This window comes from Pseudophryne corroboree, chromosome 5 (genome assembly GCF_028390025.1).
Source record: "Pseudophryne corroboree isolate aPseCor3 chromosome 5, aPseCor3.hap2, whole genome shotgun sequence".
Classification (NCBI taxonomy): Eukaryota; Metazoa; Chordata; class Amphibia; order Anura; family Myobatrachidae; genus Pseudophryne; species Pseudophryne corroboree.
The window spans coordinates 350452478-350476499 of record NC_086448.1 but is presented as its reverse complement, the minus strand read 5'-3'; the positions used below and the strand labels follow the sequence as shown (position 1 = coordinate 350476499).

The following is a 24022-nucleotide window of genomic DNA, read 5'->3' as shown; positions in this document are numbered from 1 at the left end:
TTACCTCCGGTTCCGGATTCCACCAGCACTCCTTCAACGTAGCGAAACAGACGCTTATCTAGCCAGCACTACTGTATCCCGATACGAAGGGACACTGCCTTCCCGCCCTTGCTGACAGATAAAGTCTGTGTTCGCTGGTGCGGATATGTGGAGGACGGACGAGCCGCCAATTGATAAAGCTAATTATTTATCTTATAACATTCACTATAAATGGGTAAGAGACTCAGTACGCAATTGGCGTGTGGGGTACCGTAAGGGTACGCACTTAGCGTAGCATACGCTCGGCCGTGATCGAGACGCACATGCGACACGCTCGCTCACAGCTTAATGCGTGGTGTCGAGCACGCTATAGGCGGCCGACTACCGTAATGCTACGCTACCAGCGTAGCGGACGCTCGAGTTCACGAGGAGAACACGAGCGGCGCAGACGCTCACGGGATGACAATCAGTAAACCTTGAATGTAACACACAGAAAGGATACTCTTATACTGTAAACCTTGTACTGAAATACTGTAGCGATGTAACGCTGCTTCACCTTGTTAATGCTAAAGCTGCTTGAGCGTTTGAGACGCTCCTATTACCCTCTGCAATATAATAAACACACGATACCTTGCTAAGGTTCCAACACCTTTACTAACAAGCTTTTAGTTATATCGAAAAGGGGAAACAGTTACAAGTCATACACTACAAGCTAACATATCATTCTAACAGAATATCTAGACAGAAATATACAATAGCGTCACAATCCTATACTATAACAGAGAGAGAGAGTATGGCCAATACAAACAGAGAACAAGTTGGTTACAGAGAATTACTTACAGACACTGGGAACGATCGCTGCGCAGCTTCTGGTACCAGCTCCAAGTTAGTCAAGATGAAAACCGTTTGTGGAGAGTGAGAGAGCTGCCCAGGCTGGCTGATCTTATATACACTGCGTACAGTACACTACAAAGGGACCTATAATCTCATTGTTCATTGGACACAGGAATGTCTCCTCGCATCATAACAAAAGGTCATAGGTTAGTTTGAACAGGTGGGCTGTGACTATATCAAACTGCTCAGGTGGGAGGGAATCTGAAGATTCCCGCCGCATGGGTAATGAATCGCAAATATAGTAAATGTCCAGAAAATACTAATGGCCATAACTATACGCAGGAGCGATTAATCTTTACCTAACCAGCACCGGATTGTTTCTAATAAAATGTTCTTTAGTTAGGTACCAGACACAGCTGCTCAAACCCTGTCTGACCCTTCGTACCATGCAAAGAGGAATTCCTCCGTCCAGCGACCCTTTACATTAAACAAACTTACAGTCATTATTAAGTCACATTATCTATAAAACATACTATTTGGTTTATTATTTAACGATTGAGTCGCCCGCTAGACGCACACGAACTCTACCGTAAATGCACATACCACGCGCTCGAGCGCATGGCCGAGGAGGCGCCATCACGCAGCTGCGAGTATCCGTACGCACGGGAGAGAATGTGCACGTGCAGCAGGCACGCGCATGAGGTGAATATATGGCAACGTGTAGCATGATATTTTTCCGACTTTGACAATTCCTATTGAACTGGCTTAATTTACTGCTATAATGTGTGTATCAGAAGCTCACAAATATGTACATAAGCCACAGATACAGCACATTGCTTCCAATTATACGCAACTTACCTGAATGAAGTCTCAATGCTAATAGAGCAAGATGAACATTTTGGTTGCTGCCAAGACAGACAAGCTTTGCGGAAGTGTCAACGTCACAAAAGCCCAGCATCCAACATCAAAGTGGATTGTCCTATTGCAGAAGCGGGCGTTCTCCCATTGGGCCAATGCACTCGCCCAAGGGGTAATGCGACCTGGGGATGACAGGAATCCAGCAATTTATTACTCAGCCAGTGTCTGCTCTATTCCTGTTGTGCGCTCCAGTGCCTCTCCTATAGTGACAGCAGGAGGCATTCTCTGATCTATGTTTGTGACATGATTACTGTCCCTTGAAATTTCTCTAGCATGGATTCTGCCATAAAAAAGGCTTTTCCCCTTTCTATAACTTCACTCCAATTTCATGAAATAGTCTGTACCTTCCCTAGGTTCTTCACAAATGGTACAGACAGTTTGTGTGACTTACAGTACACGCATTATAATAGACCCCAACGTTGTAAATGTTTTGCCAATGCAATTTCAAAAATTACTTTAAAAAAAACAACATCCAGAATATGTAACCACATGCAATGCTGGACGCAAAGGCTTTGATATTTATATACATTCAGAGGAGTAGCATGGAGTCATGGAGTATGTGACTGGCTGGTAACCTGTGCAATCTATGGCTGTCTGGCTATTTTGGAAGTACAAGTTCCAGCTTGCCCTCTGGCAGGACTTTGCAGTTCTACTCTACAACACTGAATAGCCAAAGTCATTGATAAAAGTAAAGGTTCATTGGTAGAAGACGTCTTGCTTGTAGCTTGCATTCTGGCTGGTCTGCTTTGCCTTTGTAACGTCTCTGAAGCAGTGCTGGAGAAGCTTGCATTGTAAAACAAAGTGGATATGTTATGTAATCACAAAACTGATATTTTAAGGTTTCTAAATGGGATGTGGCCAGGATCCTGATGGTAAGTACTGGGGTTGGGGTTAGGTTTAGGGTTAGGCATTAGGGGGAGGGTTAGGGTTAGGCTGCAGGAAGGGGGCAGTTAGGGTTAGGCTGCAGGAGGGGAAGGTTAAGTTTATGCTGCAGTTGTATATGGTTAGGGTTAGGCTGTAGAGTGTGTTAGGGGTAGGGTTAGGTTCACTCACCGTCATCCATCGGCATTATGACCATCGAGATTCCGCTGTCAGGATTCTGACTGTTGGTATTTCAAAATCATCCCATCTAAGTGGTAAATTTACTAAAGCTTCTAAAACAGAGAATTGGCGATGTTGCACATAGCAACCAATCAGATGTTGTCTATCATTTTCTAAAAGGCAATAGAGAAATGATAGACAGCATCTGATTGGTTGCTATGGGCAACATCACCAATTCACTGTTTTAGAAGCTTCAGTAAATTTACCCCTAAATATACAAAAAAAAAAAGAAAGCACTGAAACAAGACCTACATTTAAAAAATGTATTTCTTTGTATAGTTTGTTTTTATAGCAACGTAATTTTTATACTGTCTGTTTAAACTAGCCATGGAGCTGGATGCATTTCTTTCTGTTATAAGCAAGGCTATAGGGCCCTATTTATCATGAAGTCCTGAATCATTTTTAAGAAAAAAAAATCCCTTATTTTGCACACTTTATCAATTAAGTATTGTCTGGGCAGCTCGGTAATATTCAGCTGCCCTGGCAAAACTTGCCTAAAACTGTAAGGATTAGCATACCAAGCAAGTTTTTGAGTCGGCTTTCCAGGTTTGGACTTTAATTTCCACTAGTGGATAATATTTTAAAATAAAAGTAAAAATATATATATAAAAAATATATATATATATATATATATATATATATATATATTTATTTGTAAACATTAAATATGCTTTATTCTTGGAATAAATAAATACATTTTTTATTATTTAATGTATTATCAGAATAGATAATGCAGTACTCTGAGTACCACCATAATACTTGTGCAGTTTGTGCTAGACTGCGCTCACAATTCTTGCCACCATCAGGGTTGTTGCCAGCAAAACTATAGTTATACGGAAACAATTATTAAAATCAGAAATGCACTTAACTGCCATTCTCAATCTCATCCACATTGCTTGTGATTGTCTGCAAGCAGGACTCCAGCAACATCAGCAGAATAGAAGGAGTAAGGTAAGGGCAGAAGATGGCAGAAGTGGGTGGCAAGAGAAATAGAGTGTCGTAAGGGGCACAGAGAAAAGGTGTGTGGAGGGGACACAGGAAAAAGATGTGCATAAGGAAGGACAGGGAAATAATGGGTGGACGGGGGGCACATGGATAAAGTGGGTGGAGGGGGGTACAGGGGAAAGGTGTGTGGAAGGGTTCACAGGGATAAGGTGTGTGGAGGGGGTCTCAAGGATAAGGTATATGGAGGAATGCACAGAGGAAATGTGTGTGGATGATGGCACAGGGGAAAGATATGTTTTTAGGGCGACACAGAGAAAATGTGTGTGGAGGGGGGTACTGGAAAAAGGTGTGTGGAAGGGGGCACACGGGAAAGATGTGTTGAGGGGGTCTCAGGGGAAATGTGTGTGAAGGGGGTACTGGGGAAAGACGTGTGGACAGGAGGGTACAGGAATAAGGTGTAAGGTGGAGGTGCTAAAGGGTAAGGTATATGGAGGGGGCACAGGAAAAAGATGTGTTGAGGGGGGCTCAGGGTAAATGTGGGTGGAGGGTGAAACTGGGGAAAGGTATGCGGATGGGGGCACAGAAAACGTGTGTTGAGGGGCACAAGGGAAACGTGTCGAGGAGGGTACTGGGGAAAGGCGTGTGGATGGATGCACATGGGAAAGATGTGTGGAGGGGGGGTACAGGGGAAAGATGACTATCCACCTAATTGTAGCTGGGGCCAGCGGGCTGGCTTCCTGCAAGATTCAGCCACTCACTGCAGCACTGCCTATGATGCTACCCAGTGTGCTAAGAAGCTGAGGAGGCAATGGGAGAAGTAAGCTCCTAAGACAAACTAAGAAGCTTACTGTGCCTTACCCACCACTTCATCTTGCCTTGGTCATGGTACTTATATTGAGAACCAAGCTTCAGCTAACTAAGGCATGCTATGCACACATCCATCTGTATTCTGAGACACATCTATGTGACAGCACCACCCCTAGCCCTCTGAATTCAGGACAGACAGGGGCAGTGGGCAATTCTGCCACTCTCTGCATGCATAGCGGTGTTTACTGATGCCATATGCATGAAGAAAATCCAGAAAGACATCTCTTTCGGTAAGAGTGGACTTCCAGGTTTATGACCCGGAGTCCATCTGCACATGCGTCTAGTGACGCATGCACCGCAGGAGGTGCTGAGAGGGATACGGTTGGATCCCTCTCAATGGGGCTGTGCAATAGAAGTCCATAGGCTTCTATAGGACAACGCCATCTTTATATAGCATTGCCCACAACGTCCAAGTCCTGGAATCTATCGCATTCTGGGGCTTGGTGCATATGCGGTACGTAGCCAAACTTCCGGAAATGCCATTTGACATTAAGCCTAGCATTATCCCTGTGACAGATTTGAAACTCTGCACAACTTGGTGGCCAGGACCAAGCATCCAGTCATGATCCCGGCACTTGGGATCCCCACAGTCAGAATACTGACAGCAGGATCTCGACAGCCAGAATACTGACAGCGGGTTCCCAGCGGTCAAAATCCCAACGGATCCCAAAGGTAAGTACAGGGGTGTTAGGGTTAGGCTGTGGAGGGGTGGGTTAAGGTTAGGCTGTGGGAGGGGTGGGCTAGGGGAAATTTTTAAATACTTACCAGGATCCATCAGGATTTTGACTGTTAGGATGACACTGTTGACATCCTGACTGTCGGGATACTGACTGCCAGGATTTTGTACCCTACGCTGGAGAGCTACTAAGAATATTCACATATACAGATATGGCCAGCTTCATCTTTGCTACTAGCCACAGCAATCGTGGGTTGCTTGTCACGACTAGCAAGCCCGCGAATGTGCCCCATGATCAATAGGATTGCATAGTGCATACGCTCTCGCGAACGGGTCCCAGGCTAGCATTAGTAATTGCAATTGCTATGCATCCGCACCCAAGACCTAAATGACAAGCATAATATAGAATATTGGCATAGAATTCATGATGAATTAATGATGTTTATTCATAGATAAATAGTGGCTCAAATCATGACCACAATAGTAGTATATAAAACAATTGCTATGGCCACAATATGCAGTTTGAAGGACAGAATGGAGTTGCTGCGCATGCCCACTGGTAACAGCTTTTCCTACGAAGTCTGCTGTGTGTGTGGATCAATCAGCATACCGGACCAGAAAGGCAAGAGAGCAGCTGCCAGCAAGAAGAGAGTGTGTTTTCACATGAGTTGGGAGAATGTGTGCTTAGATAGCATAGTCCTGTCTCCTACTGGTTACATCATGTATGTATATTTATTATTGGAAGTTTAACTTTTTCTTGACCATTTACATTATTTACTGTATAATAGATAAGTTTGATAATTTGTTAGACTCTCTACCCTACAGTCAATACTACAGACCATCTTTAGTGTTAATTATTGATGCTATATTACTGTAAATACACTATTCAGTCTATAAGCAGACCGGTTTTTATATATTTGTTTCAGGCTAATGTTAGGTTCTTCTGCTACTCTCCAAGACCCATGGATTTGCTCCAATGCTCCACCGAGCAGGGGACCTGAATTGTGGAATGGTTGCATATCTGGAAAGTGGGCTGAGCCTACTGCTACATCTGTGATCACTGACCCTGTATATGTCTAATATATTTCAAATATATTGCAAAATATCCACTGTAGAAACCCAGATTTTTTTGTAAGGTACAAGTTAAGGGGCTGATTTTGAGTGAAATGGATCTCTGTGCAGATACGTAAACGGCAAGTTTTTGCATATAGGGGGTAATTCCAAGTTGATCGCAGCAGGAAATTTTTTAGCAGTTGGTCAAAACCATGGCCCTCATTCCGACTTGGTCGGTCGCAAGGCGAATTTAGCAGAGTTGCTCACGCTAAGCCGCCGCCTACTGGGAGTGAATCTTAGCTTCTTAAAATTGCGACCGATGTATTCGCAATATTGCGATTACTAACTACTTAGCAGTTTCAGAGTAGCTCCAGACTTACTCTGCCTGTGCGATCAGTTCAGTGCTTGTCGTTCCTGGTTGACGTCACAAACACACCCAGCGTTCGCCCAGGCACTCCCACCGTTTCCCCGGCCACTCCTGCGTTTTTTCCGGAAACGGTAGCGTTTTCAGCCACACGCCCCTGAAACGCCGTGTTTCCGCCCAGTAACACCCATTTCCTGTCAATCACATTACGATCGCCGGAGCGAAGAAAAAGCCGTGAGTAAAAATACTTTCTTCATAGTAAAGTTACTTGGCGCAGTCGCAGTGCGAACTTTGCGCATGCGTACTAAGCGGATTTTCACTGCGATGCGATGAAAAAGAACGAGCGAACAACTCGGAATGAGGGCCCATGTGCACTGCAGAGGAGGCAGATATAACATGTGCAGAGAGAGTTAGCTTTGGGTGGGTTATTTTGTTTCTGTGCAGGGTAAATACTGGCTGCTTTATTTTTACACTGCAATTTAGATTGCAGATTGAACTCACCACACCCAAATCTAACTCTCTCTGCACATGTTATATCTGCCTCCCCTGCAGTGCACATGGTTTTGCCCAACTGCTAAAAAATGTCCTGCTGCGATCAACTTGGAATTACCCCCATAGTGCATGCAGATTTTTGCAGATTTCCATTCCTATTCTGAGCCAGCCTTAACTTAGCCGGATCTGTCTTTCTGTGCATGTAGGCATATCGGTACAGCAAATGGGTGACAAAAATGCGATCACACAGATCCGCACAGGCTTCTAGGAGTAACATGGGAGTGTCATTTGCTGTGCAATACTGAATCACACACGATATAATGGAAGCCTGTTTCGGATGCATCTCTTCCACCTTATATGGGGATGGTGCAAGTGCCAATATTATTGATAGTTGTGGTGGCTGGCGTAATATCAATGGACGTCATCGGTTTCCGCTTGCAAAAACACGAAGCCCCACATCAGGGCCAGTGCTAGGGTGTTCGGCACCCCCCTGCAAACTATAAATTTGCGCCCTCCCATATTCGACATAAGGTCAGCGCGCGACTTTGGAGCACGCCAGGAAAAGGGGTGTGGTCTCACAAGTAAGGGGCGTGGCCACACAATAGTAACTCCATTTAAATTTACATCACACAGTAGCAAAATCTTATTCATCTTATACGTAATGCCCCACCCGTAGTAGTAGCCTTATATGTAATGCACCCCAGTAGTAGTAGCATCCTTATATATAATCCCCCCCCAGTAGTAGTAGCATCCTTATACATAATGCACCCACAGTAGTAGAAGCGTCCTTATACGTAATGCCCCCCCCAGTAGTAGTAGCGTCCTTATACGTAGTGCACACCCAGTAGTAGTAGTGTCCTTATACGTAGTGCACCCCCAGTACTAGTAGCATCCTTATATGTAATGCACCCACAGTAGTAGTAGCGTCCTTATACGTAGTGCACCCCCCAGTTGTAGTAGCATCCTTATACGTAATGCCCCCCCAGTAGTAGTATCATTGTTATACGTAATGCCCCCCAGTAATAGTAGCGCCCTTATACATAATGCCCCCAGTAGTAGCGTCCTTATACATAATGCCCCCTCCCCCAGTAGTAGCGTCCTTATACGTAATGCCCCCCCCAGTAGTAGTAGCATACTTACATGTAATGCCCCGCAGTAGTAGCGTTGTTATACGTAATGCCCCCCAAGTAGTAGTAGCGTCCTTACATGTAATGGCCCCCCCAGTAGTAGCATCGTTATACGTAATGCCCCCCCTGTAGTAGTAACGTACTTACATGTAATGGCCCCCCCAGTAGTAGCATAGTTATACGTAATGCCCCCCCTGTAGTAGTAGCGTACTTACATGTAATGGCCCCCCCAGTAGTAGCATAGTTATACGTAATGCCCCCCCTGTAGTAGTAACGTACTTACATGTAATGGCCCCCCCAGTAGTAGCATAGTTATACGTAATGCCCCCCGTGTAGTAGTAGCGTACTTACATGTAATGCCCCCCCAGTAGTAGCGTTGTTATACGTAATGCCCCCCAAGTAGTAGTAGCGTCCTTACATGTAATGGCCCCCCCAATAGTAGCATCGTTATACGTAATGCCCCCCCTGTAGTAGTAACGTACTTACATGTAATGGCCCCCCCAGTAGTAGCATAGTTATACGTAATGCCCCCCCTGTAGTAGTAACGTACTTACATGTAATGGCCCCCCCAGTAGTAGCATAGTTATACGTAATGCCCCCCCTGTAGTAGTAGCGTACTTACATGTAATGCCCCCCCAGTAGTAGCGTTGTTATACGTAATGCCCCCCAAGTAGTAGCGTCCTTACATGTAATGCCCCCCTGTAGTAGTAGCATACTTACATGTAATGGCCCCCCCAGTAGGAGCATCGTTATACGTAATGCCCCCCCTGTAGTAGTAACGTACTTACATGTAATGGCCCCCCCAGTAGTAGCATAGTTATACGTAATGCCCCCCCTGTAGTAGTAGCGTACTTACATGTAATGCCCCTCCAGTAGTAGCGTTGTTATACGTAATGCCCCCCAAGTAGTAGCGTCCTTACATGTAATGCCCCCCTGTAGTAGTAGCGTACTTACATGTAATGCCCCCCACAGTAGTAGTGTCATTATACGTAATGCTTCCCCCCCAAGTAGTAGTAGCGTTCTTATATGTAATGCCCCCCCAGTAGTAGCGTCGTTATATTTAATGCCCCCCCAGTAGTAGTAGCGTACTTACATGTAATGCCCCCCCAGTAGTAGCGTCGTTATACGTAATGCTCCCCCCCAAGTAGTAGTAGCGTGCTTACATGTAATGGCTCCCCCAGTAACATAGTAACATAGTATCTAAGGTTGAAAAAAGACAATTGTCCAGCGGGTTCAACCTATTTGTGGTCTCCTATGCACGATTATTTTGTATAAAATTTTTACTGAAGTTGATGACTGCCGTTCCGATTAACCCCTCTTTTTTATAATAACCATAGTGCGTGACTATGCCCCGTAACCCTGAATATCCTTATCCATTAGGAATTTAGTAGTAGCATCGTTATATGTATTACCCTTTCCCCAGTAGTAGTAGCGTCCTTACATGTAATGGCCCCCCAAGTAGTAGTGTCCATAATGCGTGCGCACACAGACATACCTCAAACACACAATTCACACATACACACACACACACACACACACCATACACACACACACACACACATACATACATTTCTTTCTCACCCTCCACTTACCTAAGTCTGGCTGTCCCTCTCTCAACAGCAGCCTGGTCTGTGTAGCTCTGCCCCCTTTCGTCCTGTTTAGCCCCGCCCCTTCCATTCCTTGTAGCTCCGCCTCCTCCTCTGATCCATACAGCTGCTGTCACACAGGTGAGGGGAGGGGAGTGAGCTTTTCATGCTGCCAGCGCCGCTGCCTGTCATACAGTGACAGGCACAGCAGCTGGCAGCAGCATCAGGGGGGACAGGACGGCGCAGCAATGAAGGGATGCAGAGCAGGGGGAGCGCCTCTCCGTCCCAGCACCTCCCTGCACTGCATCCCCTGAGCGGGTAGCGCCAGGCCTGCCCCACATTAATCCTATGGATTTTGGCATTATCATAAATAGTAAATCTGGCTTCTGCGACTGCCCACAACTACAGCCACTTTACATACAACTGAGAAACAGCACCATAAGATGTACATATGGAAAGGCATATAATAAAATCTGATGTAGGACAAAAAATAATAATAATAATAATACATTTAAATTCATTGCAAAATTTTGTGGAATTTCCCTTTATTTCCATAAGTAAAAATGAATGTGTTTTTCATTGCAGTGGTAAACCATTGCAAAATATGAGGCTTTTTTCTAAGGCCTCTGTAGCGCAGAGCTGGGCTTTAGGGGGGTTCTCACATTGGCAAAGTTCAGAAATGCTGTGTGATTTATGTAGAATTGGACATAGCAGAAAATACACCTGTTTTGAGTTATATCTTTTGCGCCTAGTATTGGCATTTGCACACTAATGATGATGACTGATTTAGAAGCAAACCAGGCACATACTGTATGTAGAGGCAGTCACATCATATTGTGCAAATATATACCTTATTTCCGCTCACGCTTCTTTGAAGCAACATACACCCAATTTATTTCCAATTCTGAACTAAGCCCATTGTGATGGTCACTGCTGAACTAGGTTAAGAACCCCTGCAGTAAGCGTGGATCTGGGTTGGACTGGCTCACAGGGGAACAGGGGAAACTCCCGGTGGGCCCCATAGCCTGTGCCCCCCAACCCCCCTTCCCTTTCGGTATCAGGTTCCAGACTCACTTTATACATTATACAGTTGCAAGAAAAAGTATGTGAACCCTTTGGAATTTCCTGGATTTGTGCATAAATTGGTCATAAAATGTGTTCTGATCTTCATCTAAGTCACAACAATAGACAAACACAGTCTGCTAAAACTAATACCACACAAACAATGATATGTTCTCATGTTTTTATTGAACACACCATGTAAACATTCACAGTGAGGGTGGACAAAGTAGGTGAACCCCTAGGCTAATGACTTCTCCAAGAGCTAATTTGAGTCTGGAGTCAGCCAACCTGGAGTCCAATCAATGAGACGAGATTGGAGGTATTGGTTAAAGCTGCCCTGCCCTATAAAAAACACATACCAGTTTTGAGTTTGCAATTCTCAAGAAGCATTGCCTGATGTGAACCATGCCTCACAGAAAAGAGCTCTCAGAAGACCTACGATTAAGAATTGTTGACTTGCATAAAGCTGGAAAGGGTTACAAAAGTATCTCTAAAAGCCTTGATGTTCATCAGTCCACGGTAAGACAAATTGTCTATAAATGGAGAAAGTTCAGCACTATTGCTGCTTTCCCCAGGGGTGGGCGTCCTGTAAAGATGACTGCAAGAGCACAGTGCAGAATGTTCAATGAGGTGAAGAAGAATCCTAGAGTGTCAGCTAAAGACTTACAGAAATCTCTGGCACATGCTAACATCTCTGTTGACGAATCTACCATACGTTAAACACTGAACAAGAATGGAGTTCATGGGAGGATACCACGGAGGAAGCCACTACTGTCCAAAAAAGAATTGCTGCATGTTTGAAGTTTGCAAAAGAGCACCTGAATGTTCCACAGCACTACTGGCAAAATATTCTGTGGACAGATGAAACCAAAGTTGAGTTGTTTGGAAGGAACACACAACACTATGTGCGGAGAAAAAAAGGCACAGCACACCAACATCAAAACCTCATCCCAACTGGGAAGTATGGTGAAGGTGGCATCATGGTTTGGGGCTGCTTTGCTGCTCAGGGCCTGGACAGATTGCTATCATCAACGGAAAAATGAAATCCCAAGTTTATCAAGACATTTTGCAGGAGAACTTAAGGCCATCTGTCCACCAATTGAAGCTCAACAGAAGATGGGTGATGCAACAGGACAACGACCCAAGGCACAGAAGTAGATCAACAACAGAATGGCTTCAACAGAAGAAAATACGCCTTTTGGAGTGGCCCAGAGTTCTAACCTCAACCCGATTGAGATGCTGTGGCATGACCTCAAGAGAGCGATTCACACCAGACAACCCAAGAATATTGCTGAACTGAAACAGTTTTGTAAAGAGGAATGGTCCAAAATTCCCCCTGACCGTTGTGCAGGTCTGATATGCAACTATAGGAAACGTTTGGTTGAGGTTATTGCTGCCAAAGGAGGGTCAACCAGTTATTAAATCCAAGGGTTCACATACTTTGTCCACCCTGCACTGTGTATGTTTACATGGTGTGTTCAGTAAAAACATGAGAACATATAGGGGGTAATTCCAAGTTGATCGCAGCAGGATTTTTGATAGCAATTGGGCAAAACCATGTGCACTGCAGGGGAGGCAGATATAACATGTGCAGAGAGAGTTAGATTTGGGTGGGGTGTGTTCAATCTGCAATCTAATTTGCAGTGTAAAAATAAAGCAGCCAGTATTTACCCTGCACAGAAATAAAATAACCCACCCAAATCTAACTCTTTCTGCACATGTTATATCTGCCTCCCCTGCAGTGCACATGGTTTTGCCTAATTGCTATCAAAAATCCTGCTGCGATCAACTTGGAATTACCCCCATAATTGTTCGTGTGGTATTAGTTTCAGCAGACTGTGTTTGTCTATTGTTGTGACTTAGATGAAGATCAGAACACATTTTATGACCAATTTATGCACAAATCCAGGAAATTCCAAAGGGTTCACATACTTTTTCTTCAACTTTACATATGTTACATTATGCTGCACAGGACTGTGGTGTATTGTCTACAGTTCATTGCTGTTATTAATGTGGTACATTTTTATGCATACACTAGCAGTGTATATATAGATATAGATCAACTGTCCAGGACTGAGCACTCTATAATAGCCAAATCTCTGTGGTGGCTGGCCACACTCCCACTGGAGCCCGGTCACACCCTTAAGCATGGGCCCATACCCCAGCATTCCGCGGTGCGCCCTTCATCTCCCAGTCCAACACTGGTTTGGATTATGTTGCCTTGAGTTGCTCTATACTAATCTGGCTCTGCTCTGTAGACCCCTTATAGAGCAAAGACAAATGTTGATGAAGTCTGTAGAGTACATAGAACTGTCGGTTTACATATACACCGATGTGCAGTGACATTACTTTATTAGGAATGGGAGTTTCAGTGTGTGGAGGGGCACACATTGTAGAACTGGTAGCAGGAGTGCTGTAGTGGTGCCTGGTCACAGCTGATACTACTTGGGACTTCTTTTCACTTTTTCTAAACATACAGTCATGGGTTTATGAGTTTTGTGAGCGCTAGAGACTATTAATTCAAAGCCCCATGATAATATCCTGCAAGGATAATGGATAATGTCCCTCAGTGCACTGTTGCCTGCTCAATTTTATTTCACCCTCTCATTCTCCTCCCTGATTTTGCCGCTTAGGGACAGACAGGTAATGGAGAAGAGATTGAAAGGGAAAATACATGGGAAAATGTAAATGAAAAGAAGTTATTATAACTGCTATAATGAAGTGCCTTTCATTTAAATATAAGAATGTAACGCTGAAATGAACTTGTGATCCTGAAATGCATTTTTAATGAGTTCCCTTTTTATTTTTGCTGCTTCAGTAGCATATTTTAAAGACCCTTTGAAAAAAAAAAGCTACATTAAAAAAAAAAAAAAACACCAAATGCCACAACATACAAAATTGGATATTGGTTTATTCCAAAACTGCTGATCAGGAAGAGTGGCTCTTCAACACAAAAATGTTGCAGTCACTTTATTTAAATGAGGTTGAATTTGCATTGTGATGTGCCATTCTGATTTAGAAAAAAAAATTAGATTTTCAGATCAAATTGACCCAGCCACTGAAGCGTTAAGGAACTGGCAGGTCTAGTCTAAAAGCCTCATGTTCTATGAAACCTGCAGACGACGGAAGTCATACAGTTCTAGTGAGAAAACAACTTTCTTGTTGAAATCTTCCCCTTGTTACAGTGTTACATTTTGTTCTCATATAAGTAGATAGATAGATATTAGATTCTATAATTGCTGTTAATTTTTTACCTATATGAATAGAATTTTATGTTATTTTTTTGCTTTTCCAGGAGAGCGGCCTTTCCAGTGCAACCAGTGTGGCGCTTCCTTTACCCAGAAAGGCAATCTTCTTCGCCACATCAAATTACACTCTGGGGAGAAGCCATTTAAGTGCCACATGTGTAACTATGCATGCAGGCGCAGAGATGCTCTCACTGGTCATCTCAGGACGCATTCTGGTAAGTCAGTTATTCAGGAAAGTTCACTTACGGATTAACGCATAAAGGAAAAAGCACCTACAGATAAAATTAGTTTATGGGTACATAGAATTTTGTATCTTCTATAGAAGACATTTTTTATCTAATTAAATTTCTTAAATACTTGTCAGTCACATATTTACTATTGCATTAGGTAGAATTGTTTATTTCATTGCCCATGTTTATTTCTTTTGCTCTGTGAACTTAAAGATGCATTACCACCTACCGGGTACATTTTACTAACTTGTTTCTCTAGTCAGAGCGCCAGGACCACTTCATAACAGGCAAATTAATTGTTTTCCATTTTAAAATGGTGACAGAGGAGAGGTGAAAGCAGGAGGAATGGTCACAAGTTCCAAACGTTTGATTTCAATTTGTGATTGGTCTTTTCCAATTTACACACCCTGATGGACACAACCAATCACAACCCTTACCCCCCTGGTTTTCAGCTAGGGTTGTGAGAAGAAACAGAAGATAAGGTGACTGAATCTACTAGAAGGTAGTGCCACTTTATTAGAGTAGTATCCCAGGGCACAGAAAATAAACAACAGTGCCTAATCATATAAATAAGGAACTATAAAAAAAGGAGCTCAACTAGGTATATAAAACAATGTACATTAACATCAATGACAGTATGAAAAAGTTTTTATACATATCAGTCGGCTGTTTTAGAGCTCTGTCACCAGATGTGAGGAAATTAGGTCTGTGACAATTAATATAGCTATGCCTCATTTCCCATGTCAAATATGTACTTTTTATACCCATATCCGTATACATTCAATTCGTCTGTTTGTTCATTCTCCATGACATGTCCATTGCTGCTCACCCAACATTGTGTTTAAATCAATCTTAATATTGTTAATATATGCAATTGTGTTATGTTATCTGTTAAACTTTAGATAATGTATTCATGTTAGACCTAGTTGCCTGTTGTTTACTAACACCACAGTGGACACTCAAAGGGTGAGTCATATAAGGTACCATTGTCCCTTTTTGTTCACTCCCTATTGTGCAACAGTGAGCTGACCAGACAGGGACGCTCTGTGGCTGATGTAATCACCTGATGTATTGTATTCCAATACCTTAAGATTCTAAGACAAAGAAATCAAACACACCCCTGCAATATGAAGCTTATGGGGGTTTAAGTAGAGCTACACAGAGAGCTGAGGAAAGATAATCTTCTCCAAGACTAATAATACCCCTTTTCCACTAGCTCAAAAAACACGGGTAAATGCACGGGGGCGCGCATTTACCCGTGTTTTTGGCAAGTGGAAAAGGGTCAACCCGGATCAAGTGACCCGTGAATCCTACCCGGCTATTTACCTGGGTAGGACACGGGAATGATCCGGGTAGGGTGTAGTGTAAACGGGAGCCGTGTCGATGCGACACGGCTCCCGTTTACACTGTATGGATGGGCGGCGCTGGGAGATCATGTGATCTCCCTGCGCCGCCCCTGCCGTGTAGCTAGAAGCGTCACCAACCCGGCATATGCCGGGTTGTGACTGCTGATGGGAAAGGGACCGAGCACGGGTCGCAGCAGGGGGCAGCTCCCGTGTCAGGCTCCCGGCTGCGACCCGTGCTCGTAGGTGTAAAAGGGGTATCAGTAATGTTCTGTCAGGAGTTTGTGGTGGGAATTGTCATTTGGAATTGCATTACAGAAGTGTGCTGAACTGTTTATAACCCATTCTGTTTAATAAACCACTGTTGGTTTTTCATCCACCACTGAGCCTGAGTGATTTATAACCCGGTATCTTCACATTTGGTGGCAAGCAGAGGGATCACTTGGGTTACAAGCACGGATGCAAGATATTACAGCAGAATGGAGGCAGCAACACAAACCTACAAACACATCAAGAAGGGAGTCCTGCAAGAACTGTGTCATGCAAGAAAAATTGTAATCAATGCAGTGGATGACCAAGCGGTCCCTAATTGGAAAATTGGCTCAGTGGGACTTGGAGCACCCTTGTGATGAGGAGGAAGGAGGGGGATATGGTCCAGGACTCAGTGGAGGGGACCAGTAACGGAACCATGGCAGTGGAGCTTGTGGATGGAAGTTCGTCAGCATATCGTCAGACTGGGAAGCCGGATATGTTATTTATATTTACCAAGATGCAGTACATTTGGGAGTACTGGAATGAAGCTCAACGGGTAATCAGCAGGTGGAGAGTATCCAGCATACATGTCAAATTGTGTCATCTGGGGAATGCGTTCATGCACTGCAGAAGTGAAGCAGCCACATGGAATCTGCTGGAGGAGCCAGATTTTGTGGAATTCAGGGAGGAAGTGATCACCACAGTGACCCAAATGACACAAAGAATACAATATACAGAGACAGAAAGGCAAGTGCAGAGTAAATTGTCTTCCCGGACAGAGCCAGAGGAAGTGGCATTGGATCGGGGGGCCTTGATACCCTAGCATGGCAAGACCAATGTCGCAGGGTTGATGTGGAAAGGCACCATCTGCAACAGCTTCTCCCATACCCAAGGGAAAAAGCTACCCAGTGTTTTATATGGAAAGCGGCTAGCACTGAAGTGAAAAAAGCAGTGCCCACAATCCAAGCACCCAAGGATGAACTGCAATACAACTTCCCTTTTGCTGAGATGGAAGGTGAGGACTTAGTGAGAGAGTGCCAAGAACTGTCTGCCCAGTATGCTACACTGCGGAAGGCCGACCTTGACCAAGTGGATGCAGTGAAGCACTGCTTGCAACTGCTTAGCTCCTCCCTGTGGGAATGTCACATTGAAACACTCTGTGACCAGCCTGAGCTGTGTTACAACTGGCCATTTGCGGGCTTGGAGGATCTAGAAATGATTGCAGAGTGCCAGCGAGACGTTGAGGAAGAAGTCACTATGGTCACCCTACCATCACTCGAGCAACAAAACCTCCAAGGGAATTCCTCAGGTGAGCACTTACCAGTCCTGGCTACTGCGCCATTCTCAGTGTTGTGTTTGGATGGAGAAGGAATTGGCTTTTGAGGCATAATACCTGAACAGGGATCAGTCAGTCCTGTCAGTTTCTCTGCAGCCACATGGGGAATTACGGGAGGGAAAAGTGGAAGTGGCTTTTGAGGGGGAAGAGTTGAGAGACAAATTGTCGGATTTTGCTACTTCCCTGCAGTCTAAGTTCAATCTGCCTTTGGCAATAGGGCAGGAGCCCCAACATGTTACTGCATTGGGCAGATTTTGGGCATGCAATTTGGGGAGGGGAGAGGAGAGCCCCACACTGTATCTGGAGCCATGGCCGAGTGCCAGCATGTGCCCGTCCTTATGCAACTGACAAATTTATGTTTGGGACACATTGATAAAATATCCACTCCTGAAGTTCCAGAGGCGAGGGATGTAATGCACCACCAGGAGGGAAACCGCTCTCAGCCAGCATCCCACTATTTGCTTGTTCTCAGGTGGGAGACCACGGAATGAGTGGGAGTGGTGCAGGCATTTACAAGTATGTTTTGGACCCACAGTTAGCAAATAACAAGTATGTTTTGCTACCAGGGACATATAATTGGGAATCTGGTGAAGAACTGAGCCATTGTGGATTGCTAATCATAGTTCCACCAGACCCAAAAGGCAGGTCATTAGACTCTTCAGGAAACATGGCTCCCAGTCCTTTTGACCCAGGTGGGGTTATAGGGCCAGATAGTTTGTACGGCCCAGGCACAGAGCTTAAAAGTAGTAGAGGAACTTCTGAACTAAGAAGGGCTAATCACCCTCTCACCAGACCCATAAAAAGACTTACTGGATTGTCCCAACAGCTTCGCTTGGACATTGAGGACTGTACCTAAAACTTGCCGAGACATTGGGTCTCAAAAGTGGGAGAGGAATGTGAGGAAATGAGGTCTGTGACAATTAATATAGCTATGCCTCATTTCCCATGTCAAATATAGTATGTACAGTACTTTTTATACCCATATCCGTATACATTCAATTTGCCTGTTTGTTAATTCTCCATAACATGTCCACTGCTGCTCACCCAATATTGTGTTTAAATCGGTTTTAACATTGTTAATATATGCAATTGTGTTATGTTATCTTTTACACTTTAGGTAATATATTTATGTTAGACCTAGTTTCCTATTGTTTATTAACACCACAGTGGACACTCAAAGGGTCAGTCATATAAGGTACCATTTTTCCTTTTTTGATTACTCCCTGTTGTCCAACAGTGAGCTGACCAGACAGGAATGCGCTGTGGCTGATGTAATCACCCTGATTAGAATATGTATTGTATTCCAATGCCTTATGATCCTAAGACAAAGAAATCAAATACACCCCTGCAATATGAAGCTTCTGGGGGTATAAGTAGAGCTACCCAGAGAGCTGAAGAGAGATTCTCTGCTCCAAGTAATGTTCTGTCAGGAGTTTGTGGTGGGAATTGTCATGTGGAATTGGATTACAGAAGTGTGCTGAGCTGTCATAACCCATTCTGTTCAATAAACCACTGTTGGTTTTTCATCCACCACCATGCCTGAGTGATTTGGAACCCAGTAACTTCACATTTGGTGGCAAGCAGGGGGATCACTCGGGTTACAAGCACGGATGTAAGATATCACAGCAGAATGGAGGCAGCAACACAAACCTACAAACACATCAAGAAGGGAGTTCTGCAAGAACTGTGTCATGCAAGAAAAATTGTAATCAATGCAGTGGATACCAAGGGGTCCCTAATTGGAAAATTGGCTCAATGGGACTTGGAGCACCCTTGTGATGAGGAGTGTATGGTCCAGGACCCAGCGGAGTGGACCAGTAATGGAACCAGGGCATTGGAGCTTGTGGATGGAAGTTCGTCAGCATATCGGCAGGCTCGGAACCCGATTTCGTCACACCAGAATATGTACTAAGCTTTGGAGAGAGATAAAGTGGATGGAGATAAAGTACCAGTCAGTAAGCTACTAACTTCCATGTTACAGGTTGTGTTTGAAAAATTACACAAGCTAGTTGGTTGGTACTTTATCTCTGTGCACTTTACCTCTCTTCAACAAGTACATAGACACCTTACTGACCAATGGTTGACATATGTCATATTTGGCTTACATTACCGAAATGTGATCTGACAAATTAGAAGTTCTTAAAGAGCTGTAGTTTACACGCTTAATGTACATACCTTATATAGGGGCACACACACACACACACACACACACACACACACACACACACACACACAGCGCCCCTGGGGTCATCTTGCCAGAGTGGTAACTAGACATTTTGGTGCTCTGTGTCAGAAAGAGAATATTTGAAATTGGGGGGCATGATTTTGCAGGAAAATGGCGTGGCCACAGTATAGTAGCAATTCACATTACAGCACACAGTAGTGTCCGATATTCCCATTACACCACACTGTAGTACTTCTTATACCTGTTACACCACACAGTAACACCCCTTATATGCACTACACCACACAGTAGAGTTATACACATTACACCACAGTAGAGTCTCTCCTCATTACCGTCATGCCTCCTCCTTGTCATTACTCCTCATCATCATTTCCCCCCTCCTCAGGGCTGCTGTGCATCACCGTCATTCTTAATCCTCATTCCTGACAGTATAATTTAGATTGTTAATATTAAGTAACATTATACAGCACTCACCCCCCAATTTCTGTGACTGAAGTTGGGGGGGAGGGTTGGGAGTACACTGTCACTGGGTACTATATTGCTCTCTCACTGCTGCTGCCTGGCCTTGTACTGTAGTCTTTTTGTCAGTCCAGGCATCAGACTCAGTACTTCAGAGTCTCTGTCAGTGTCACCGCCTTGCAGCCTCTTCTCCTGTCCTGACACGTGTTGCTTGCTGTACGCTGCCCAACCCAATGCCACAACTTTTCAGCACAGGGCACTGTGGTAATGGACTGGAAGAGACATCATGATGTCACTCCCAGTCCAAAGAGGCACTGCAGGAGACAGGGGAGGGAGCGGAGCACATGGGCAGGCAGCTGTAGCGCTGACCGCTCTAATAATGGTAGCGGTGTAGAGAAGAATGCCACCGCCGTAATGCAGATATACGATTGAACGGATACCTGCAACATTTTATCAGTGTTGGCTTTATATCTTTAAACATAACCATTAAGCATCATGTTTAAAAGTAATAAATGTTGACACTGTTAAAAATGCTAAACTGCTAAAGTAACATATCAATTTTTTGTCGACAAAGTGACCATTTCCCTGCTGCAGTAAGCTGTACATGCAGCAATTAGACACCTTCTAGGACCCATGATAGAGAACACACTACTATAGATGTAGTCATTTGGGAAGTAAAATAAGTTTGAACAGAAGTGTAAGGGATTTTTTCCACCAGAAATTTGAAAAATTGTATTTCTAGACTGAAATCCTGGGCTTGAAATATAACAATATAACAAGTTTATGTGTACAAAATGGCAAAGTGCATTTATCACTCCAGATAACTTGCCAGCATCAGTTTTCTTTAACCTTTTTGTTCATAACTCAGAAAAATCCATTAAACAGCATGGGTGTATCTATAACGAGTGCATGTTGTGCAGTGGACACGGGCCTCAGCGTCCAGTGGGACTCATACTGGACACCCTGCACCCGCAGACCATGCTTACCTCTCCGCCAGTGCTACAGAAATCACATGTGCAACAGAGAAATCGCCAGGAAAATGCCACTGGTGCCACTTTCCAAAGATCTGCACAGTGCCAGAGTCTACTGAGGGCGAGAGCCAGGAGAGAGTTACCTGGAGACTGCACATGGGCCCACTCAAATGTATTTTATGAAGTGGGGTCAGAATAAACTGATATATTGGTACAGGATAACATTGGGCAAGTTTATATAATAAAAGAGAAAGAAGTAAAGCTTTGTGTTGGACAGTGTAGTAGTGTGGAGCAGTGTAGTTTCTATTTTTATGAAATAACGACCAGAACTATGATTCCAGGTGTTAGTATATGCTTTGTGTAAGGTTTTGCTTTTACAATAAGCACAATATTTTACCTCCTTTTTTTGCAGTAGGTAAACCACATAAGTGTGGGTACTGTGGCCGCAGTTACAAACAGCGTAGTTCTTTGGAAGAACATAAGGAAAGATGTCACAACTACTTACAAAGTATGGGGCTGCAGAATAACCTTTATTCGGGTAAGTTACCTTAAACATTTAATTTATTGTAACAAGACCAATCAACAAATGTTCATAATTATGTCAAGTCAAAATTTTAAGTTCGTGCCAAAACCATTATCACAATGTCTGTATCACGCACTGTATGACCCCCTAACCAAGTAGCAGGGAATATATGTCTAACAGGCAATAACTTCTACCCTATGAAGAAAATAGGAATGTAAAAGTGTATTCATCAGCCTAATTTATGTCTTGCTATCGTCATTTTTGAATAATTTATTCAATTAGCGGCTTGACCACAATGTGTTGTTCCAGAATGGCACATCAGTGCCAGCATGATCACTAGTTTTTCCTCACATCCAATAGAGGTGCACAGGAAAACTAGCAATGTTGAACCTACCATGATAGGCAAATATGTGTGCATCCGCACATTGCAGAAGGTTTGGCAGTATAACGCCACTAATTGAATCCGCCTATGTTTATTTGGATAGAGAACGCCTAATGTAAACAGACCACCAGCTATGAAGTCCTGCCACTTATTCCACTCGTTTCAATTCATTACATATTTTATGACAATTGTGAGCTTTCAATAGGTTGGGATCGAAAATGCCGGCGGTATGGTTGCCAGTGGTCAGAATCGCGCATGCGGCATTCCGATGAACAAAATCCCGAAAGACACCTAACACTCTCACCCCCGCAGCGTAACCCTAACCATTCCTGGGGAGTGCATAAACCTGCCCCCCCCAGGGCCGCAGCCTAACCCTCCTCTCGCAGCCTGAACCTAAACTCCCCCCGCGGCCCAGCGGTGGGTTGTTCACGATCCCGGCACCGGGCTGGTGACCCTATTCGAGATGCCGGGGCTCGGGATTCTGGCATCAGGATTCTGACTGCCAGGATCCCGACTGCTGGGTTCCTGACTGGATAACCTTTCAACACCTGCTGTTTATGGACCCCCCCCCACCGGCCATCTAAAATCCGGGATACGGGCGTCGGTATGGTGACCGGTGTTCTCCCAACCACCGGTCACCCGAACCCAACCCATAGGGACAGGGCCGGCGCTACCACTAGGCAGCTTTAGGCAGCTGCCTAGAGCGCCAGCCACTGGAGGGCGCCGCTGAGCCACTTAAAAAAAAAGAAAAAGGATGTCTGCTGTCCTTTCACACGGTGCTTGCAGCAGCTGCAGCCTGTGGGACTTATCAAACGCCCGCCCCCCCCCCCCCCCCCCCCACCCCCCCACCCACCTTCTCCACCAATCTATCCCTGACAGACGAAAATGTTTTTTTTTTATCTTCAACAAAAGAAGGTACCCACGGCACCCAAGTTAAGCTCCGCCCACTGTAGCGTTTGGCCCCGCCCCCTCTCCACATACCCGAAAATCGCACTGCAAGGAACCTAATGGCTCGATACACCTGGCTCCCAATCCCATCAGTAACAGTGACCTGGCTCTCTGGTGTGGCTTTTCCTCCTGCTGACCTCACTGGTACATGTTAAGTAAGTTAAGTATGGGAGAAAAGGGTTTTATATGTGGATATATACTGTGTGTGTGTGTATATATATATACATATATAAATAGATATGTGTATATATATATATATATATTGTGCTTTAGTGATAGCATTACTGTGTTTAGACTTAAAAAATTGCAGCACTTCACCAGATCTAACACACTATATATATATATATATATATATATATATATATATTATATATATATATATATATATATATATATATATATATATATAGTGTGTGTTAGATCTGGTGAAGTGCTGCAATTTTTTAAGTCTAAACACAGTAATGCTATCACTAAAGCACAATATATATATATATATATATATATATATGTACATCCAGCAGCAGCCGACACTTACATACATAGGACAACTTGTTTCGGTGCCAGATCTATGTGCAATAGCCCTCCAGAAACAAACAGCATTCAGAGACAACAAATATGATCAAAGTGATGTTATTCCATAGTGATGTTAATCCCTAATCCTATGGATTAACGTCATTTTGACCGTATTCGTTGTCTCTGAGTGCCGTTTGTTCCTGGAGGACTCTCTCTCTCTCTATATATATATACATACTTTGTAGATTGGCACCCTGGGTTCAGTAGTACGACTGCCAATGTGCCCTCCTGGAATTAATACATGTGTCCATGTCCGGAATTACAGACGAGGCGGTAGTCCATCGGTTTTATATGAAAACATAAAAGTGATTTATTGCTCCATAGGGCACCGTTTCAAGACTGTGCAGCCTTTTTGTCAGGGCGTGGTATATCACGCCCTGACGAAAAGGCTGCACAGCCTTGAAACGGTGCCCTATGCAGCAATAAATCACTTTTATGTTTTCATATAAGACCGATGGACTACCGCCTCGTCTGTAATTCCGGGAATGGATATATATATATATATTACACACAAACATACATACACACACACACACTAACAGACTCTGTATATAATGGGTCACCTCAG

General features: G+C 44.0%; 1 protein-coding gene across 5 annotated transcripts in view; it reads left to right on the top strand.

Moving 5' to 3' along the window:
* IKZF1 (IKAROS family zinc finger 1) overlaps positions 1–24022 on the top strand; it is a 211568-nt gene that overhangs the window by 162531 nt on the left and 25015 nt on the right. For all 5 annotated transcript variants that reach the window (XM_063922632.1, XM_063922631.1, XM_063922630.1 and 2 more), the window contains 2 exons: positions 14300–14467; positions 21441–21566. In XM_063922632.1, the coding sequence (XP_063778702.1) occupies positions 14300–14467; positions 21441–21566 (294 nt within the window). The remainder of the gene's footprint in view (positions 1–14299; positions 14468–21440; positions 21567–24022) is intronic.